Source organism: Danio aesculapii, chromosome 16 (assembly GCF_903798145.1).
Source record: "Danio aesculapii chromosome 16, fDanAes4.1, whole genome shotgun sequence".
NCBI classification, from domain to species: domain Eukaryota; kingdom Metazoa; phylum Chordata; class Actinopteri; order Cypriniformes; family Danionidae; genus Danio; species Danio aesculapii.
The window spans coordinates 38,878,557-38,900,837 of NC_079450.1; the positions used below are offsets into that span (position 1 = coordinate 38,878,557).

The 22,281-nt window shown below is 35.5% G+C and overlaps 1 protein-coding gene across 1 annotated transcript in view; it reads left to right on the forward strand.

Moving 5' to 3' along the window:
• Nucleotides 1-22,281, forward strand: part of LOC130243117 (protein kinase C alpha type-like) — a 77,671-nt gene that overhangs the window by 15,193 nt on the left and 40,197 nt on the right. The window contains 2 exon segments of the mRNA XM_056475175.1: nt 7,797-7,828; nt 15,894-15,976. Of these exon segments, the coding sequence (XP_056331150.1) occupies nt 7,797-7,828; nt 15,894-15,976 (115 nt within the window).

Below are 22,281 nucleotides of genomic sequence, written 5' to 3' on the forward strand. Positions count from 1 at the left end.
AGTTTGGGACCTTGACGTTGCAGGAGAGTGAGCGCAGGATCAGAACCTTTTATAGGGGTGAGTGGCTTGTTTCGTGCAATTTCTTGTTTTACTTTGCCAATAACAGGATCCTGTTCTTGTGACAATTTTAGGTCAGCATGAGTCAACTGTTCTAGATGACAAACATCCAGCAACGCAGGACAAGAGTAAACAGCGGGGATGCTACCAGGTGAAACACCTAACTGGTCTATCAGTCTGGACTTTTCATCACTCCAAGACAAGTTGGACAACTGACAAATAGCTTTTACTCCAGACTGTGGAATTTCAGTCCAAGAGAAGGAAGTGGCAGGTTCCGCAGGATAACGGGAGAGCACGTCAGCATCAATGTTGTGTTTGCCTGGCTTATACTGCAGGCTGAAGTTATATGTTGCCAAGGCTGCTAGCCATCTATGACCAGTTGCATTCAACTTTGCACTTGTCAGTACGTAAGTTAGAGGATTGTTATCAGTTCTCACGACAAATGGAACTCCGTACAGATAATCGTGAAACTTGTCTACAACAGCCCACTTTAATGCAAGGAACTCTAGCTGGTGTATGTGATATCTCTGTTCTGAAGCACTCAACTTTCTGCTAGCAAAAGCAACTGGTCGAAGTCCATCAGAGTGTTCTTGATTCAGCACAGCACCAATGCCACTCAGACTTGCATCAATGTGGAGTACGTATGGTAGGGATGGATCAGCAAAGGCAAGTACAGGTGCCTGAGTTAAACACTTGATTATCTCTTGAAAAGCCTGTTTACATGCGTTGTCCCAACGCTCACCAAATAGATCTGTCTCCTTGAAGTACTTCTTTCCTTCCACCTTACTCTTTCCTTTTGCAGGTGGGTAACCTTTCGTTAACTCTGTCAGAGGTCTTACAATGGAGGAGTAATTCTTAATGAAACGGCGGTAAAATCCACAAAATCCAAGGAAAGATCTTAAAGATTTTAGGTCAGTAGGCTCTTTCCACTGAGTCACCGCAGCTACTTTCTCGGGGTCTGGAGCTATTCCTGCAGCAGAAACAATGTGTCCCACATACTTGACTTTTGGCTGACAGAACTGGCACTTGTCGATAGACACTTTCAGCCCCCATTCCTCCAGTCGGTCGAGGACTTTCATCAATCGCTCCTCATGCTCTTCCAGTGTGCTTCCAAAGACAATGAGGTCATCCAGATAGACAATCACTTGTAATAGATGCATATCTCCAACCACTTTCTCCATTAATCTTTGAAACGTCGCTGGGGCCCCAGTGATTCCTTGTGGCATACGTTGAAACTGGTAGAACCCCAGTGGGCAAATAAATGCAGTTTTTTCTTTGTCTTCCTCAGACATCGCAATTTGATAATAGCCGCTCCGCAAATCCAAAACTGAAAACCATTTGCTTCCCGCTAGGCAGTCTAATGCATCATCAATGCGAGGGGTGACATATTGATCAGGTGTAGTGCGACTGTTTAGAGTCCGGTAATCAATGCACATTCTCACAGCACCACTCTTTTTGCGCACTATTACTATAGGAGATGCATATGGGCTTCTGGACTCCTCAATGATACCAGCAGCTAGAAGATCTTTCAAATGCCTTCTGACATCATCGATATCGGCTGGGGCAATGCGCCTTGAACGCTCTCTGAATGGGTGAGGATCATGCAGTCTAATTTGATGGGTGACTCCTTTAGCCAAGCCTACATCCCATTCCTCTGTCGAAAACACATTCTTTCGCTCAGCCAGCTTCAAGCGTAATCTTTTCTCCCAAGCTGTAGGTATGTTCGAATTACCAAAGTTAAACACGTCAGGATTAATCTGATCGTTAGCCTCTGTAACTCCATGAGCAACAGTGACTGTATCTGTAGAGAATATTTGAGCAACTACAGTCCCTGGAGTAACTGAGAGTTCTTTGCTGGTCTCATTTTGAATCAAGATCCTGAAATTGTTTACATCAACAGCTGATGAAGGAAGAACGACAGGGGAAACAAGCAGTCCAGCAGGAAGGGAATCAACAGGAGAGGTTTCAATGAGAAAGATGTCTTTTCTCAAAGGTTTGTCAGACTCAATTTTGCATGAAGCATATCGCTCACCTTGTGATGGGATATTAAGCATACCTGGGCCTTTCCATCTCACTTGGCCCTCAGAGTGGTCGACAGCAAAAGATGTGGTGTCCAGGTGTGTTTGAATTCTGAGTGAGTGGGCACTGCGTGTGATATTAGTACCTTCACCATTTGTCATTCGCTGGAAGAAGCTAGCATTGGTTCCGATGATTAATGGAAACTGCTGTGGTCCTTTAGGGTCTGGGCAGACTAAAGCAAGGATAGTGACTGTTTCTTCTGCACCAGTAAGAGCAACAGGGAATGTGACATCAACTACAATGTATCCTTTATAGGGATAATTGGATGAACTTAGGCCCCAGATGGATAGGCCAGAAAGAGGAAGTAGGGGCACATTTGACAGGTGTTCAGAATACCAGGAGTCGAAAACAATAGTGACTTGAGACCCGCTATCCCAAAGAGCATAGCATGGATGTCCTCCTACTTTCACTGCAATGGTAGACGCTGGTCCAACTAAACCCTTGGGAAGACCCTTTGGCTCACAGCTGTGTATCTGGCTCTTTTTGGAAAAACAAGCTCTATCTTCAGCATGGCTGTTCGGATCACTCTTTGTTCCTTTAGCCCTTTTTAAGGAACGTACTAGCTTGTTGATTACAAGAGTGGCATTTTCAGGGGCTTTACATTTAGTTGCGATGTGTCCCTCTTCACCACATCGGTAACAAAAGTAGTCAGCTTTGGGTTTTGAAAGCTGGTGTCGCGATGAGCTTGAAACAGGTGTTTGTGGTAACTGGGCATGGCTTGTTGAATTACTTTGACCAACACTCATTATGGCTAGCTGTTGTTGCAACTGCTGTACTTGTTTTTTCAACATCTGAACCTCAGTCTCTTTGACTACTTCCTTTGAGTCTGTGGGGCTTAATGGGCGTGGTTTCACTCTGTTCTCGATCATCATGGATGAAGCAATATTTGAACGATCACTTTTTATCTGAGCCCTCAATTCTTGAATTTCTGCTTTAAGTTCATGTACAACTGTGGGACAAATGCTTTCTTCCTGCAAGTGTATGGGCTTTGCAGTAGCAGTTATCTTGCGTCGAGTGGCTTCTATCTCCTCAGCCTCACGAACCTCATTTAACAGACTCAGGAAAGTTGGTGGATGTTCTTTCCGCTCCCTTAATCGCAACTGCAATAGCATCATGTCGGATTCAACAGCTCCTCGAATCAATTGCTCTACTCTAGCCTTATCAGCATTCGCAGAAGTCAGTCCCCCCTTTTGGATGACTTTAGTCAGTGATTTCTCCATTCTTCTCAGGAAAGCAGAAAGTGACTCACCAGGACACTGTCTAAGAAGCCGAAAAGCAAAGTATAAGTCTTCTCCAGACTCAGAAGATCCAAAAGTACTTTCCAGAGCTTCCACATATTTCAACGCTTCCGCATCAGGACATGACATACGGACAGCTTTAATGATTTCCAGGGCTGGTCCCTTTAAACTTTCCACAATTCTTCTCCGTTTCTCTTTTTCAGAGCACTCACATTCAGATATCATTAACTTAGCTTGTTCAATCCAGTGATCCATAGTTTCTTCTCCTACAGGGGTTGGAACAATACCAGAGAAGGTACGTAAACGACGGTAGGCACTTCCATCACTCGATGGTCTGGCTGTTTTTTCAAGAATTTCACCCACTGCACGAATGATTGACTCAGGTGAACTGGGATTTGCACTCTGTGGAGAAAATAGAGCATGTACATCAGTCATAGACTTGCCTTCATCCTTCAGAAAATTGGAGAGCTTGTCAGCAAACTCTTCTGGAGCAACATGAGCTGATTCTCTTTCTGTAGCTAAGATAATCATCCAGGCTTCCTCATCATCTGTAGGATGCAATTCCTCAGGGCAATTAGTGGGATCTACAACTTCTCTGCATTCACACAGCACTAACAGAGTTGTCGGAGTGGCTCCACACTTTGAGTCTCGAACCCGTACTCGTCCAAAAAGCTTCACACTCTCGGCCACTTTTTCAATGCAAGCAGTCTCAGTGTTTTGTGGTACTCCTGTCAGCAACAACGCATGAGCTGGGTCTATTACTGCTTCTCTGCACCACTCAATAAGTTCACTCTGCAGACGTGGGTCACTTCTGAAAGACATTTCTCAATAATAAGCAGTTAGGTACAGGATGGTGTCAGTTTTTCCTCTTCAGTGTTCTTAACGTGTATTAAGGTGTTTAATTTACTCTTCTTAGGATATCAGGAAAAGGTCAGAGTGTATCCCGGACGAGCCCCCAATTTATGTAGCGCCCCCTGCCCTCTTAGGCTTTGTCCTGACCTAAGCTCTATAGGGTGGAGCACCGGATTCCTACAGTTTAGCCTCTCGACTATTATTTCACTCCCCCTAATCAGATACCACTTTAAGAGAACTTCACTGAATAAGTAAGCAAACAACTTAAGTTATAAACAAATAGAAATTTATTTATAAACAAAATAAAATAAAGATGAGTATAGATGTATTTGTTATTTATATAGATGATATTTTAGGTATCAATATAATTATAATGCTATTTATAATAAGATAGGAATTATTAATACAACCTTATATCAATCCACAATAGATAAAACACTAATTGTAAAGAGAAACAGTTATTAACCTTCAATAAACAGACACCGTATGAGTATTTAACAACTGGACCCCAATCACTTAAGCAATAAGCATTTTACACTTTGGTGACTTGATGCACTTTTTAGACGCTCCCTTAATAAAACTATATTCACCCTTGAATGATGTAGATTACTCACAATTATTTAGTGCATTCGTATCTCAGATTATAGAATCTCAAAGCAAATATTCTCTAAAATAAATAACACCTTTTTCTCTCTTTTGTAAACGTTAACAGCAAATAAACACTTTTGCAACACTGAAATATTATTGAAAGTGGGCCCACTCTCACACACACTCACACATATACAGTCTCACCCACCCTCGATGCAGGCCTGTTATGTTGCTCGGGTGCGTAGTGGCCTTTGAAACTGCAAAATGGCCTCTTCACTCTTACAAGAGCAAAAAGAAAACACTACAAATGTACCTGGCTTTCCTGCAGCCGTCACGATCGTCGTCCGTCCCGCGATCGATGTCGTTCGTTCCGCGATCGTCGTCCGTCCCGCGATCGTCGTCCGTCCCGCGATCGATGTCCTCCACCGCGAACCGTCAGTCCGATGCAGCAACAGCACACAGCATGAACACTCCCGCCGATGCAATGACTGTCCTCCTGAACGATCTTTCACTCTCTTAACCGTTCACTCACTGATACACTGCGTCCGTCTAGTGTAGCATTGACTGCTAAAACACGAGGATACGGTCTCACACGAGCTTCAATGTCTTCAGCTCGCAAACGGTCTCAATATACTCGCAATTATAACACTTAAGGCATACACTACAGTTCTTAAACACTTTAACACACTTTAAATCAATATAGACTGTATATAACTCACGATTTGCAGTTATAATACTTAAGTTTCTCTCAGAGACAAGCCTCGGCGGTCTCGTTCTCTCGATCTCCTCATCAGCTCTCTCGATAAACCAATAATAGTTTATTCACCTATAAGAGAGGCGGGGACTAATTGGTATAGACCCAATCAGGTATTAACACACAAACTTGCTAGCAAAAAGCACATTTTCACTCAAGTGCAAATCAACCAAACACTAAAATGTAGCGAACGAGTTACTTAAAGGGAAACATACCATATAACTCCTATAATAGTGTGCATACTAAAATGCACTTTCTTAACAGAATAGTGGTCTGTTAAAATTCTCTATTAGATTACCATAATATGAAAAATATAATTATAATCTCTGTTTATTTCTAGGTATAAAATATAATATGCTCTGCTTTTAGGTGCAAATGGGTTTAAGTAAGCTCTTTTTAATAAGGGCTACATCCATTTTTAAGGCTTCCAAAAAGATTCATTTATAAAGCACCCATGTCTTGAGGTTGTTCAGTATGATGCGATTTACTTTCCATGGGCGATTTCATTGGACCGAAATCACAAGACTGATTTTTCTACTTTAGCTAATCACCACAGACAAGAAATAAATAAAGTAGTGATGCAATTTGAAGGAAAATAGTAGGAGTAAAAGTACCGATACGGCACTAAAAATGTACTTCATGTAATTGAGAAAGTAAAACTACACATTAATACTACTTATCAAATTACAATTCCTGAGAAAAACTACTCTATAACAGTAATTTGAGTATTTGTAATTTGTTACTTTACACCACTGATTTATGATTGATTTATGTATTTGAATTGCACATACTGTAATAGTCTGATCCGGTTGAATCCATAATTCTAACATAAATTCATATACTTAATATACTACAGTGTTATAGTTTGAAAATAAATTGATATTGATGCTGATATTTTTAATGTGATGCATGTTTGTCATTCATATATTTATGAAACTCTTAATAACGAAACAAACATTAGATGACACTTAAGATATAATAAGTATTGTTTTTTTTTTTTGTTTTTTTTTTTGCTATTTTATAACTGAACAAATTGAATTTAATTGTAAATTTATCTCATAATTAACTTATTTAATCTAATTCTAAGTGTTTAATAGACTATGGAAATTCTACCTAATGTTTTTTTTTTTTTTTTTGGAATTGCTTAGAATCAGCACAATAAATATGGTTAAAATATGGTTATATAAGGAACAAACAATAATCACCCAGATATGAGATTTATACAAATAGATTTTTTTATCGTGATTATATAAACCTTATTATTGAGTATTGAACAATACAAGACTATTAACACTTTAGTTTAGGTTACATTTCATGTTATTAACAAATCATTAACTCACACTAACTTAAGAAACTAATTAAACCAATTATCTGTTTATTAATAGTTTATAACTACCAATCAACCGTTAATATCTTAATAATAGGCAGCAAATAAGTCAGTAGTTAATAGCATGAATTATAACCTAAACTACCCAGAAATCTTATCTGTTTCATTTATTGTGTGACTAAAAAAAAATGTTCCTATAAGTTTACTGGTTTGTTTATTTTAAAATTGCATTAAAAATACATAAATCTTAAATGTAGGCCTACATTTCTATTTTAATTTAATTCAGGTCAGTTTGACCATTGTTTTTGACATTGAAACGTCTGAGTGTGGTCAAATTGACCTAATCTAACCTTGCAGTACATAAATCTCAGCTGAATCCTATTAACTGGAGTCCCCCCCCCCCCCCCCAACTCTTTCTCCCTCTCTCTTTCCCCCTCTATCTCTCTCTTTCCTGTTGTCCTTCTCCTGTCTCAGCCTATAATTCTGAGTATATGTTGATGTTGACGGCTCAGCCTTCTCGAACCCTTTCGACTGGTCTGAAGGGCTCTCTTAAAGACGCGTTTCAGAGCTGATCAGGCCTAAAGTGTTGGGTGTCAAAGTATCATATTTTAGCACTTGGGGGATTTATGCTAAGTTGCGTTTTGCATGGCAAATATATCAGGAGTGGAGCAACCTGTTATTATGGTGAGCTGAAGAGCACTTAAATTGCCCGTCGGATGAGGATTTCTTAAAATTACCTTATCTGTCATGGCCTCTGCAGCTTATGTCTTCTGTTTGCCCTCTGTGCTGATTCACATACACTACACTACAGAGCTTCAAGATCTGCTCTTTGCTCAAATCTGTGCAATTACAAACAATGTACTTTGAAAGCATGATGTTAGCTCTTGTTTATGTTTTACAGGGGGATCGGAAAGCAAGGGTTCCAGTGTCAAGGTAATTATTTTAAATGTGTCACACACATTTAACTATATTTAAATTTGTTGTACAGAATATGAGACAGTACAGATAATTTTCTTTAACATGAAAAGGTTTCTTTGGATTATCAAAATGTTTTTTACTGGAAAACAAAATGATTATGAGGAAATTTCCACTGTTTTTGGGGAACCTAAAATGTTTTTTCACATCTCTGTGATAAAAAAATTACTTATTTGTTTTGGGTTTTTTTGTGAATCTTCAGTCGTTTTTTTACAGAGATTCCACTGAATATTTTCTTTTCAATCGAAAGTTCCTCAATAAATTATTATTTTTTATCCGGCTCAGAATTTTTTTTAATAATCTCTAAATCTTTTTATAAATGATACTCTCTCTATATACAGTTAAAGTTTATATATATATATATTTCCCAAATGATGTTTAACAGAGCAAAGAAATTTTCACAGTATGTCTGAAAATATTTTTTTCTTTTGAAGAAAGTCTTATTTGTTTTATTTTGGCTAGAATAAAAGCAGTTTTAAATTTTTTAAAAAACATTTTAGGGTCAAAATTATTAGCCTCTTTAAGCAACAGTATATTGTTTTTTGAAAGTCTACAGGTGAAACCATCGTTATACAATAACTTGCCTAATTACCCTAACCTGCCTAGTTAACCTAATTAACCTAGTTAACACTTTAAATGTCACTTTAAGTTGTATAGAAGTGTCTTAAAAATATGTAGTAAAATATTATTTACTGTCATCATGGCAAAGATAAAAGAAATCAGTTATTAGAAATGAGTTATTAAAACTATTATATTTAGAAATGTGTTGAAAAAACTTCTCTCCGTTAAACAGAATTTGGGGAAAAAAACAGGTTGGCTTCAACTGACTTCCACTGTATGTATAATGTATATGTATACATATATATATATATATATATATACATATATATATATATATATATATATATATATATATATATATATATATATATATATATATATATATATATATATATATATATTTATATATATAATAAATGATATTTGTGATTCTTCCTCGCTCTTAATTTTTATTTTATTTATTTAGAGAATTCTTTTGATCAAAACTCTTTTAAGATGTTCATGATCATTCATAATAGCGTTTGTTGTTTCTCAGGTCTTTTATTTTATCGTCTATTTGAGTGCCTCTTTTATGCTATAATTTTCTATAATAGATTAGGAGGTCTTCATTTGATTTACAGTACATCCATTCAAGGTCAAAAACAATTGAATTTTCTCATACATCCCTCACCAGTAAGATACTAGTACAAGGTTGAACTCCTTTTTTCCATCAGAACTCTTTTCCTTGTGCAGTAGTTTCAATAAGGTGCTTAAAATATAGATTTTGGAGTGTGGAAAGGGATTGTGGACAAAGAAGATATAAATATCAGCAAACGTCAAATTTGACAAGTTTTCACTTGACTTTAGTGGTGTCAGCAGTTCGTTTGACAGTAAATAAGGATCTAATCCTAAAGTATCTATTTTCTGTAAATGATGTTGCTTTTCGTCTGTGGTGAGGTGTGCTATTTTGGTGTGTGACATCTTTTCGATCACCAAGAAAAAAAAACAAAAAACACTGATATTTATTTGACACGATTTTGACAAGATTTTAAAATCATCTGTTCAGAATTATGCTTCCCCGTATGTCCCATCTGACTGTCTGCACATTTCACATTCAGCTGTTGGGTGATGGAAAAATCGGCCACAGGAGGCGGGTCTATGTCACAGTTTAGCCAATCGCTGTGATCTTATTTTAATCTATGATATATTTAACATATTTATATATGTTTCAAAAGCATGTAGAAAACAGTTCATACAGTTTGTGAGATTAAAATTAAAAAAATATATAGATTTTCTTAAAGGTATCAAATTCAAATCTTACTTTTAATGCTGATCTTAATTTTAACTTTTTTTGTAACATTAATTTTAAGGGATCCTTGGTACTAATATAGTTGCAAAAAGTATGCACAAATACATGCAACTGACACATAAATCTAAAATCCATTCTAACCCTTACCATATAGTAAGAACATGTAGTACTGTTACTCAGTACTTAAATTAATAGTTATACTGCAACAAGGATGCCATAAAATAACGTGTTTCTTGTATTATTTAGCTTTAAAACATATAGAGACGTTTTTGAAATTATTGAAAGCAGCATAGCCAGTACTAAATGCACTGCTATGTGGTTGGCTGGTTAGTTATTTGTGTTAACAAGCAGCTGGAGAGGCGTACCTATTAAAAAGGCTGGTGAGATTGCAGAGCCATCTCCTTTCTCACATTGTCTGAAACATTGATTGTTCAAGGATTCAGTCTCTCCAAATCCTGTCATTCCAAGAGTTGTTTAAATTGGTTAGATGGCCCAGTCTTTTGTGATTAGTTGTGGTACAGTTCACACCGCACCTAGTTTAAAAAAAGTATCCATTACCATATCTGTAACCTGTATACCATGAAGCTGGATTTTCTGGCTATTCAGTTAAGTTGCCTGTTCAATTTTTCAATTTTACGTCACATTTGCAGCTTGACTTTAATCACTCTTTATTGGCATGGTATTTTGGAGCAGCTTAGCTGAGCTGCCTTCATGGTACCTAAAACCTTGAATTGGTGTAAACTAAACCGAAACTAAACTAGCTAGACCCAGAGGCTTCCTTTGCACTTGTAATTATATCAATAGCATCAGTTTTACCATATTAATCAAGCCAATGAATTGGAAGTACATAAAAACAAGCTTTAGCTTCAACTACTGTTTTTGTCAAGGTAAACACTCACAGGCAGCCTGTGAAAACGACAGGCTGCCATATGCTTATTTGTTACAAGACTATATATCTGCTTCCAAAATCTCATTGTATGTGAAAAACACTATGTGAGCCAAGTAGTATGCATTATTTGAAAAACAGTAACCAAAAAGTTCCTGGTTGACCTACACTGTAAAAACAAATCTGTGAATTAAGTGTTTTCTGTTGGGACCTTCATCTCTTCACTGTTGACTTTTGATGTTGAAAATTGAACTGTGCAGTTTAACAAAGTAACTTATTGACAGATTAGTAGTTTGAAATAATTTAATGTATTAGAAATAAATATATAAAGAAATATGTCTGTAAAATAACAGATGTACTGGCAGCTTATTGTAAGGTTGTTGTACCTTAGTTTACAAAATCAGATAATAAATTACTTTCAACTATTAAAAACGTCACTTTTTTTTACTTTTCAAGGTTAAAAGTTGTTGAAAGCAGATCAAGGTCCCATAATGCAGTTCAAAAGCATAAATAAACAAAAAAAAATAAAAACATGAATCACAAAATAAAGAAAACTGCTAATTTATTGATATCTTTAAATTAACCTACTTTTCTAATGGTTGTGTAGTAAATTCAAATTCAAGTGCAGGACCTACAGTACTCAAGCAGTATGTGATTTTGTATGCAGCTTATGTACTGAAGGTTTGTGCAGGTAGTAATTCTACCATTTCTGTCCCCAATATTTTTTCAAGGCGACAATATAGAACTCTCAGGGCCCTATCATGCACCCGGCGCAGTAAGACGCAAGACATGTTTGGCGCAATTTGTTGCAATTTTTAGAACAGCGCAACCCTAATTTTCCCTGTTTTGCACCATGTTGTTTAAATAGCAAATCCATTTGTGCCACTTTGTGGATTCATGGGTGTGTCGGTCAAAAATGTGTTATGGCACATTGTTGGCGCCTTGCTATTTTGAGGAGCGGAAATAGACTGTACCATTGACCAACTAAAAGGTCTAAAGTCCAGCGCAGAGCACGTTAGTTATGCGCCTATGCGGGTACAAACGCTTACACATGCTTAATACACACAGGATGTACAGCCATACAACCACTATTAGGGGCATAAGAACAGGACATGTGTTTGGACATAACTCAGTTGTTTGACCACACTTCGTTATTATTGTTCATTTATTCGTTTGCTGGAAATTAGAAATTAACTTAAAAAATTTTTTGAAACAAATCTTTGCGTTTAACAAACTAAATTAAATAGGAGGGTAATAAGTGTTTTTAGTGGAGTGTGTACAACACTGTTTCGTTATCCACACAAGTAAAGAGTAAAAGTAAAATAAATAGAAAGTAAAGAGGCTGAATAGAGGCTCCTACTTTATCCACACTGTGCAGATGGTCTGTTTAACTGTTTTCTCGCTAGTAAAGTGTTCAGTTTTTCCACTTACAAATTCTGCCATGGAAATAGCAAATGCGCCATGGCACGATGCAAATTACTCTAAAAAGGAATGGGAGATTCCCTTTTATGAGACTCTAATCTGATTGGTTTAATGCACATTATGCTCAAAACACACCCATAACTCATTAAGAGAATAAGCACAACCCTGTTAGACCATGCGTCAGGACGAAAAATATATTTTTCCGTCCTTAAAATAGTAAAAGTGGATTCAGAGATGCCCTTAATGCTTTTGCGCTATATGCGCTTTAGACTTAGCGCCTAGATTGTTATAATAGAGCCCTTATAGTGACAAACAGCTCTATTAAACATTATGAAAATTAATGTTTAAAAAAGCATAACTGGATAACTTGTTTGAATTATGTCATAAATGACCCAAGAATGTAAATATAAAAAATTGAAAGGAATCCAAATGTTAAAGTATCAACTTGATCTGAATATTGCAGAAAGCATGTTTTGCTGTTACGGCCCTGTGAAGATCTGAAGAGAGTTTTGCTGGAGCAATTTATCTTTGATGTTGGATAAGCTGAGACAGCAAAATCTGAGCAAAGCCATTTTTTGACCTGAGTTCAAGTCCCGGCTTGTGGTCCTTCCTGATCCCTTTCTCCCTTTATATCTCTCTTTCCCTCTCTCTCTCTTTACCTTCCTCTCTCTTTGCTATCTGTACAATCCTGTACAAATAAAGGCAAAAGCAGCACAAAATAACATAACCTTAAAAGACCTGTAGCAGTGTGACAAACTCCCTCTGTGTAATCTCTGGAACTGTTTATTTTTGCTGCATTGTGACATTCAAAAGTTTGGGGTCAGCACAGTTTTGTTCAGTGAAGACATTAATTACTTGTTTTAGACTACACACCATTTTGTCTTTTTTTTCAGGCAGTTTTGACTCCTAACTTATTGCTGTGGACAAGAACAATGTCAGACAACATGCTGTGTTCCAGTTAATCATCGTTTGTCGTCTTTAATGATATGCGTGGACAAGGTGCTAAATGTTGGTTGTCTTCAACTGACAGATTACATGAGGGGTTTTTTATGTCATTGATATTGTGTGTTCTGGAGCCAGAATATATTATTATTTTCAAAAATGTAATAATATTAAACAACATAAAAAATATGTATAAATGCAACCTTGGGTCTTTTTTCGAAAGCACATATAAATAATCTGTAACACTTTCTGTGATGCCTATAGTTATTGTATTGCATTGTAAGTTTATCTTAAAGTACAATAATGTATGCATAATGCCTTATAAACAGTGGTATAATGCATAATTATTGTTTTAGTTTTTAAAATTCTAATGGCATTTCTTCCATTTTATGAATAGCAAAAATAATAATACTGAACATAATCTAATCAAGTTGTTATATATCCCACCCATAGTTCTGTTTCCTCGGTTTAAGTTTCATATCTTTATATATAGTCAGTTAGTTAGTTAGTTAGTTAGTTAGTTAGTTAGTTAGTTAGTTAGTTAGTTAGTTAGTCAGTTAGTCAGTTAGTCAATAAGTCAGTTAGTTAGTTAGTCAGTCAGTTAGTCAGTTAGTCAATAAGTCAGTTACTTAGTTAGTAGCATCTGTGTCTTGAGGTCAGTCTGATGTGATTATTCAATGCGTAATTTGATTGGACTGGAATTACAGAACTGATTATTCTATTTAGCCATTCGCAAGAAAGAATAAACACATGAAGTATGGACTGAAAGTTGAAGTAAAATAGTACAGTAAAATTTCTGATACAGCACTAAAAATTTACTCATGTAAAAGTACAACTTCTTGTACAATTCCTGATTAAAAAATGCTCAGTTACATCAATTTGAGTATTTGCAATTTGTTACTTTATCAGACCCCCTACTTCTTCGCAGATCTGCGATCGCTGTATCATTGCAAAATCAACAAAAAGTCGCAAATTTTTGCAATCCTGCAAAATTCTTAATTAAACGCAAAATAATCACAATAAATGTAAATAATTCCATAAAACATCTGATTCCAAACCATATAATCAAATTATATTTATTTCAGTTTGCAATTAATTGTTTTGATGTACAATTGTTTTGTTGTGATTGCACATGATGTATTTGAGTGTCTCTCGAAGATGTCTCATCTGCACCCTTACAATCATTACATTGCATGCAAATGGGGGGGAATTGTTTTGCAGCTTGTGCAGTAAGCAGACGCGGATGAAGCACAAGAGATTTACACGTGGTCAATGCAAAGATGGTATTAGACATCCTGTGGCGCGAATTGGGCATTTTGTGCATTTGACGCACATCAGACTTTAAAAGAAAAGTGTGAGCAAACATCTAACAAACAGAGCAACGGAACAAACAGAAAAGCAAGCAGCTTACAATGATGGAGATTGTTTTAGGGATAACAGCTGCTGGATGTAACCGAATTGAAGGACATTATTTGTGCTTTGCATGTAAGGCAGGTATTATGATCTGCGTTAAATTGATAAATTATGTAATTTAGCTCTTTTCCTGTCATTAATGAGAGAAAATGCTTCCCTGTCATTGACAAGTTTTACAGCAATTTGTGTTTTATGTGCATTACGGTAGGAAAAACCTTAACATGTCCTGAGTGAGGTACATGATGTCAGATGTTCCTGGGAGTAAAATTTGAGTGAGAGAACGTAAGATCGTAGATAAAAATTATACAACCTTCCTTTGACTTAATCCCTAACGTTTTAGATCTAATTTAGATATTGTCTTGACAAAAAGACCAAAATTCAATTCAATTCAATTCATGTTTATTTATACAGCGTTTTTTTTACAATGTAGATTGTGTCAAAGCAGCTTAACATAGATGTTCTAGTAAATTAAAACTATGTCAGTCCAGTTTTCAGAGTTCAGTTCAATTTAGTTCAGTTCAGTGTAGTTTAATTTTCACTGCTGAAAGTCCAAACACTTAGGAGAAAATCCATAGATGCACAGCTCCACAAGTCCCAACCAAGCAAGCCAGTGGTGACAGTGGCAAGGAACAAACTTTACCAATTGATGAAGGGAAGAAAAAAAACCTCGAGAGAAACCAGGCTCTGTTGGGCACGACCATTTCTCCATTCTCCAAAATAAAGAAGCTTTATTTTTATGATTTGTGTCATTGTCAATTTGTCAGATTGCACACCCAATCTATCTATATATATATATATATATATATATATATATATATATGTATATATATATATACATATATATATATATATATATATATATATATATATATATATATATATATATATATATATATATATATATATATATATATATTTATATTTAGATATATTTTATTTGAATTGCAAAATTGTCCGCAAATTTCTGGGAATTACCACCGCAAAATTAGTCATTTTTATCACAAACATCGTGAAAAACTAGGGGGTCTCCTTTATACCAATGACTACTGGAAATACAACGTATTGCCATTAGTGTCAGCAACACAACATGCAAGCATTGTATTATCTGTGGAAAACGTGGACCGGAACCAGGTGTGGCAGAATTTTTGCTGTTTTTTTTTTTTTTTTTTTTGATGCACAAAAGTGTTCTTGAATCTTGTCGTGATTACAGTTTATCACCTCCACGAATGTTTTGACAATGTTTTTGGTTCCTTTTCTGGCTTTGAACATCTTACAACTTAACAGAGAGCTTTCAGATTTGATCTAAAACATCTTAATTTGTGCTTTGAAAATGAACAAAAGTCTTGGGATTGGGATGGCATGTGACTGAGTAATTAAAAAGAGAATTGTAAAAGTTGGGTGAACTAATCCATTCATACATAAACCATATTAAACCATAAAATTAATGAATTACTTATAAGAAGGTAGAATTGTTTTACTAAATATGTCATATGTTGTTTTGTTTTTTATAGTCTGCAGCTTTGTGGTGCACAAACGCTGCCATGAATTCGTCACTTTCACTTGTCCAGGAGCCATCACTGCTCCCAAAGCAGAGGTAAATCATTTCTTTCTCATGCTGTATGTAATCATTTACCTATTTAGCATTATTATTTTGTTTTTGTCCCATCACTGTCATTTCTTTTTCCGCCCTTCATTATTTTTGCCCGATCATCATATCGCCCTTCTTTTCATGCCTGATGTTCTGCTATGATCACTGCAGTTCATCTTTTATTCTACTGTATCATCCGTACCCCATCTGTCTCTCTCCTCTTCATTTTCACTTCTTTTTTTTTTATGCATGGCAAGCCGTTTATTTTTTGGCTGAGTAAGCCAATATCAGAGCAGCTCTCCCCGTCACACTCATCTTTTCGCTTTCCTGACGAGCCTTTTATTGCTCTCTCTTGCATACTGTTAGAAGTAGAGGCTTTAAAGGGAAAGAATATCAATTCCCCTTCTCTCTCTCTTACTCTCTAATTCATAATATTCAATGCTAAAGCTTGCAGAGGATGTGATGGTGTTACGCTGCTATTCACACTCACGTAACACAGAGTGAAGGTGAAAATATGTGTTAAAAAGACAATAGAAGGGAAGAGCGTTTATTGTAACATCACAGTCAAAGCAGGGTGAATCCTCCTTCAGCTACTATGCCCCAAATTGCTGGAATCAGCTTTCAGAAATGATCAGGTGTGCTCCAACATTAGGCACATTCAAATGAAGACTTAAAACACATACTGTATGTTTAGCATATGTTTCCTTTACTGAATGAGTACTGTGTATCAGTGTTGGGGAAAGTTACTTTTGAATGTAGTGCATTACAATATTGAGTTACTCCCCCATAAAGTAACTTATTGCGTTAGTTTTTATGGAAAGTAATGCGTTATATTACGTTTGAGTTTTTTTTGCATTAATTTTCAGACCTTGCAGGTGTTTTTTCACCTTTTTTATAGAGAAGCTCTGCATTTAACAACCACCTATATAACCTACACATTCATTTTCCTTTAAAAATGTAGGATAAAATTATATTTTGAGAACTTTCTAAACCCAGAGCTATACATGCTGTATATACAGATTAATGAGAGCATGTAAAGTAATGTGTTTGCTACTTTTGTATGTTTTGTGTTATTAGTTAAGTAAATTCACTCTCCATTGAGATAAAGACTGCAATACAGCCTAAAAGTACTAACAATAAATAGTTTATATTCAGGCAAAAACAGATTTTAAACCTTTAAAATGCAAATGAATCATTTGGTTTTAACCGGATCTTCTTAGTGAACTGGTCGAACCAGTTCATTAGATTGAACAGAGTTGTCGTGAAACGGTTTGCGTCTTCAGTACTAATATACTAGATCTCCCTTCTGACTTGGAATAAACCAATATACTGAGTTATTCAGTTACTACAACAGTACACTGACTGCTGTGAAAAAAGAGACCTGATGATGATGATGAGTGAGAGCCGACTGTTTGTTCCCTCACAGCACGCTCTCTCATGGAGTGTGTGATTCAACCTGACCAGGTCATTTTTATTTCGCAATATATATTTTGTAAAAGCCAATTAAGCAAGGTAAAAAGTAACTCAGGTGTTACATCTTTTAAAACTAACTAAAATAATATTGGTTATTTTTCAAATTAATGCATTTCTTTACTCATTACATTGGAAAAGTAATATTATCGCCAGTGTTGGGGAGTAACTAGTTACATGTAACAGCGTTACATAATTTAATTACAAAATAAATGTAACAGTAATTTGTTACAGTTACTGAGAAAAAATGTGTAATTAAATTACAGTTACTTATGGAAATGTTAAAGATTACAAATGGGCTTACATCTAAAAATATTCTTTAAAAAATCTGGGATATGTTGAATAATATTATTCTGTTGCTTTGCCTCTTTTTACGATGCCTTCTGCTAAGGCCATTTATGAAAGCGGTGCTATTCTGATGCTTTTGTTTGGTTTTCCGGGTTGAATTTGCGGTGCACCACGTCTACCAATTACTTTAAAGCAGGGATGTCAAACTCAATTCCTGGAGGGCCGCAGCCCAGCACAGTTTAGTTCCAACCCTGCTTCAACACACTTACTGGTAGTTTTCAAACAAGCTTGAAGGACTCAATTAGTTTGATCAGGTGTGTTTAATTAGGGTTGGAACTAAACTCTGCAGAGCTGCGGCCCTTAAGGAATCGAGTTTGACATCCCTGCTTTAAAGCATCTGCAGGTATATGTCCTAGCCTTTCTTTATTTTATAAAAGCAAATGGTTTTTGTCGTTATCGTGGGTGTACAGAAATAAAAACAGACCTTTTCATTTCGAATGATATATTATGACTCACAAAGTTATTGATTTGTGAAATTCAGGGCCCCAACAGACTCCTCTGGCCAAAGCAATTTTATCACATTAACATTGTTGGGCAGTAGCATCACTACAAGTAGTGACGGTAACTACTGTAGCTTAACTACATTTCTCAGTAGCGTGGCAGTAGCAGATCATTCACAAAGCCGTGAGGCCGGTGTCTAGCCGATGAAAGTAAATCCACATGATGGCAAGAATGATGATTTTTTTCTTCTTCCTTTATTATGGTGGACAACACACTTTTTGGTGCGTTACTGCCACCTCTCACTCTGGACGGCGATGTCACCAATCAATTAGACTAAAATGAGAAATTTCCTTGATGGAAAGATGACTGAGGGAAAGGATGAGGGAGAAACTATATATATATATATATATATATATATATATATATATATATATAGTTTACTGTAGTAAAGGCTAAAGTGTACTATGGTAATTACTATTAGTACATGATTGTTACTAATGACTAATGATACTACATTATGTAGTGTAATTTATTAATGAAAGTTGTAAACATATATACAATATAATGCTCATTCCTAAGTAGTTCCCTTTACTATAAATCACTATAGTCTTTTAAATGTGTAATGCCTGGTTTTATTTTGTTTTTGCTGTTATATAATATAGTTTGTTTCTGTTTGGTACAGCATATCAATTGCAGTAAATAATTGAACTGAACAATTCGGCCTCATATATTTCATTGACAGTTTTATTGCTCACTAAGATGTGATTGACTTGGATTAAAGTTGCTTCGATTTAAAAATGAATATTGCAAAAATAGCGTAGATGTATTTTTTTATTGCCACAAAAATCATCCTGCACAACTAACAAAAAATTGATTTTGTAACAACAGTAAAGTTTTTTGTGATAAGGTCTGGTTTTGTGTTGGCTGTATTTTAAAATTAAATATAATATAATCTTAATTCAAGTGATGAAAGATGTTGAAATTCTAACCGTAAACAGATTTACTGTAAGGTCACACCTGCTTGGTATAAATACTTGAAAGTGATATAGTTGAAAATATCCATTAGAAACTTAAAAGTAATCAAAAAGTAATCATATGAATCAGGTACTTTACGTAATTGAAAAGGTACACTACTTACATTTTAAATAGGGTAATTTGTAATCTGTAACATTTCCAAAGTAACCTCCACAACACTGATTATTACGTAACCTGCATTACTTATAACGTGTAACAATCTCTTTCTTTTCTTTTTCATTACTTTAAAACCTATTTTAACACATTTTTGTCTGTTTTTAGCTGTCTTTAATCATTTTTATTCTTTGTAGTTTTTATTTTCTCATACTTGTTTCTTTTATTCTTGTTTATGTAAAGCACTTTGAATTACCATTGTGTTTGAAATGTGCTGTATAAATAAACTTGCCTTGCCTTGTGTTTAAGATTTGAGTTAGTAGCCTACATATTCCCACTATGTATTGCAATGTGATGAAATGATTATGATGAAATGAGAGATACTGTACAGCTATGGAAAAATCTAGTTTTTTTCTGGATTTAGAGCAGTGTTTCTCAACCACGTTCCTGGAGGACCACCAACATTACATGTTTTGGATGTCTCCTTTGTCACACCCATTACAGGTCTTTCAGTCTCTGCTAATGAGCTGATGATCTGAATGGTTAAGGAGACATGGAAATTTGCAGAGCTGATTTAGACTATTAGGTAGGTTTGAGTAAAATGATAAGTTCTGTGAGAAATTACAATGTGCAATGTTTATTTTGCTAGTGCACATTGTTATTCTTTAGGGGAATAATTAATCAGTGCAAGTTAATCCTCTGATTTATTTATTTTTTCTGTTGTTGATGTTGTTGTTCTTGTTGTTGGTGGTGGTGGTGGTAATTTTGCTTCCATGTTTGGAGAGGTGGTCCTCTCTGATGATGTCAGTTTGACAGCTTCAGCCATAGTATTCTTAACCACACCCCTCTTAGCATTAGTTTGTTATGAGGGAATGATCTGCAAAAAAGCCCCGCCCGCTACTTAATATTCAGTTTTAATTTGGAAGTACATAAACATACTACTTTAAAACTCTCTGCACTTTCCGTTAACACAGTCTTTAAAATTAGTTTTATTCTATATTCTGAGGCAAAGATGCCAAAACTAGGGCCCGAGGGCCAAAGTTGGCACATGGCAACCTTTGATATGGCCACCACCCCATCTGAGCAGAAAAGGAGAAGGATGGGGATGGTTTCGAGGTGAGCAAATCAAATCAAAGGCAGGTTCTGCTTGACTAGTGTATTCAGCATTGAGCTCCACTGTGTTATAAATGTGATTGTTTATGGGTTTTAATCCAATGAGTTATCATTTAAAAAGTTATACTGCATTAGTTAATATTTAAACTAAGGTTTTCTTTTTATTTTGAAATATTATTAAATAACTTAGGAAATTAGTCATGGCAACTTTAATGTAATATTCTGTAGTTTGGTATATTTTCCTTCAGCCCACGGCTCTCGATGATATTTGTTTCTTTTTTTCCCTTCATATAAAAATGTTTGGGCACTCCTGTTCTAAGGTCTCATAATATTTCTTCTAAATTTGAAATAAAAATATTGTTATTTATTAAGATTTTTATATACATTTTTTTAGAATCTGCAACTGGCCAACATGACAAATGCTTTCATTTTTGATTCTCTCAAATATTGATTTCCTAACCCTGAATGTGTAATGTTTAAATATAATTATAAACATGACTGAAAACATGGCACTTTTCTGTTATTTTATGCAAAAGAGTGCTTAATATTCTTATTTTAACACATAAAGAGAACCTGAGAGATAATTTAGAAGTGGTCTCTTAATTTTTTTCAGTAGCTGTATGTTGATTATAAACTTAAACTTGAAAAAAGTTACAGTATATGTACGCTATCATTCACCCCGGGTCACATGGCCATTAATGGTAACCTTAATTACAACCACTATAATAATAATCTTAAAGTCCCCAAGAAATCAAAACTAACCATATGATTTATTTAGCTCACATTGCTAGTTTTGTGGTGAACAATTCATCTGTGCATGTCATTAAAAAATTGCTTGCCCTTCTAATCTTTAATTGAAATCTGTAAAAGCACTTCCTGTTTTTTTCCAGTTAATTTGTCAGATTAAGTATATTTTAGCAAATGGGCGTTGCTAACATATTTAACTACCCTGCTGCAACTGTCAGTTTTGATGACAAACAGAAATGTGAGGAGGAGGAGTCTGTTAGCTTATAATAACTCTCCTCAAACCCTTTTCCCCATTTTTCTGAATGCAATGCCTGCTTTACTATATCCATTCAACTTGCAGTAGAAAAAACAAGCCACGCCCACTTTTGTGTCATTTATTATTCCATTTCTCTAGGAACTGCGCACAATACGAACAAAATAACAGTCACCGTTTCTGGTAATGGGGAATTTAATAATAAGCACTACAATAAAAGTAAAAATATAACCTTATACCGCATATCTTTGGCCTTTCACATTGTGTCATTTGTAATACACCATAAGATTTTAGCTCTTTCCTTTAATACTTGTTTATTGTTATTAAGTATGTGCAATAATGTGATCCTTTAGCCTGATCTCACGAGAAAATGTAAGTATTTTACGTTTTGTCAGTTTAGTGGCTAATTCATACGAATTCGTACGGGTACGATTTTAAAAAGGAGGCGTGGCACCTAACCCCATCCCTAAACCCAACCTTCATTGGGAGATGAGCAAATTGTACGAATTAGATCGTACGAATTCATACGAATTAGCCACTAAATCAAAAAGTGACAAACTGCCATGAGATTGTGTTGGATTCTTAGGTTTTATTCATGACTTATAATCATTTTATAAGCATGATCAAGAAGTTGCTGAGATGTAATTTCATCATTGTTGATATATTTCCAATGAATAATAAGAAGGGGGTGGGATTTCTTTTTGTGCGCCATTCACTCAAAGCAAACTAACGGTAAAAGGGACGAACGTTGTTGCTGAAGTCATCAAACTAACATAAACAGAGAAGAACCACCACTCTAAACATGGAAGCA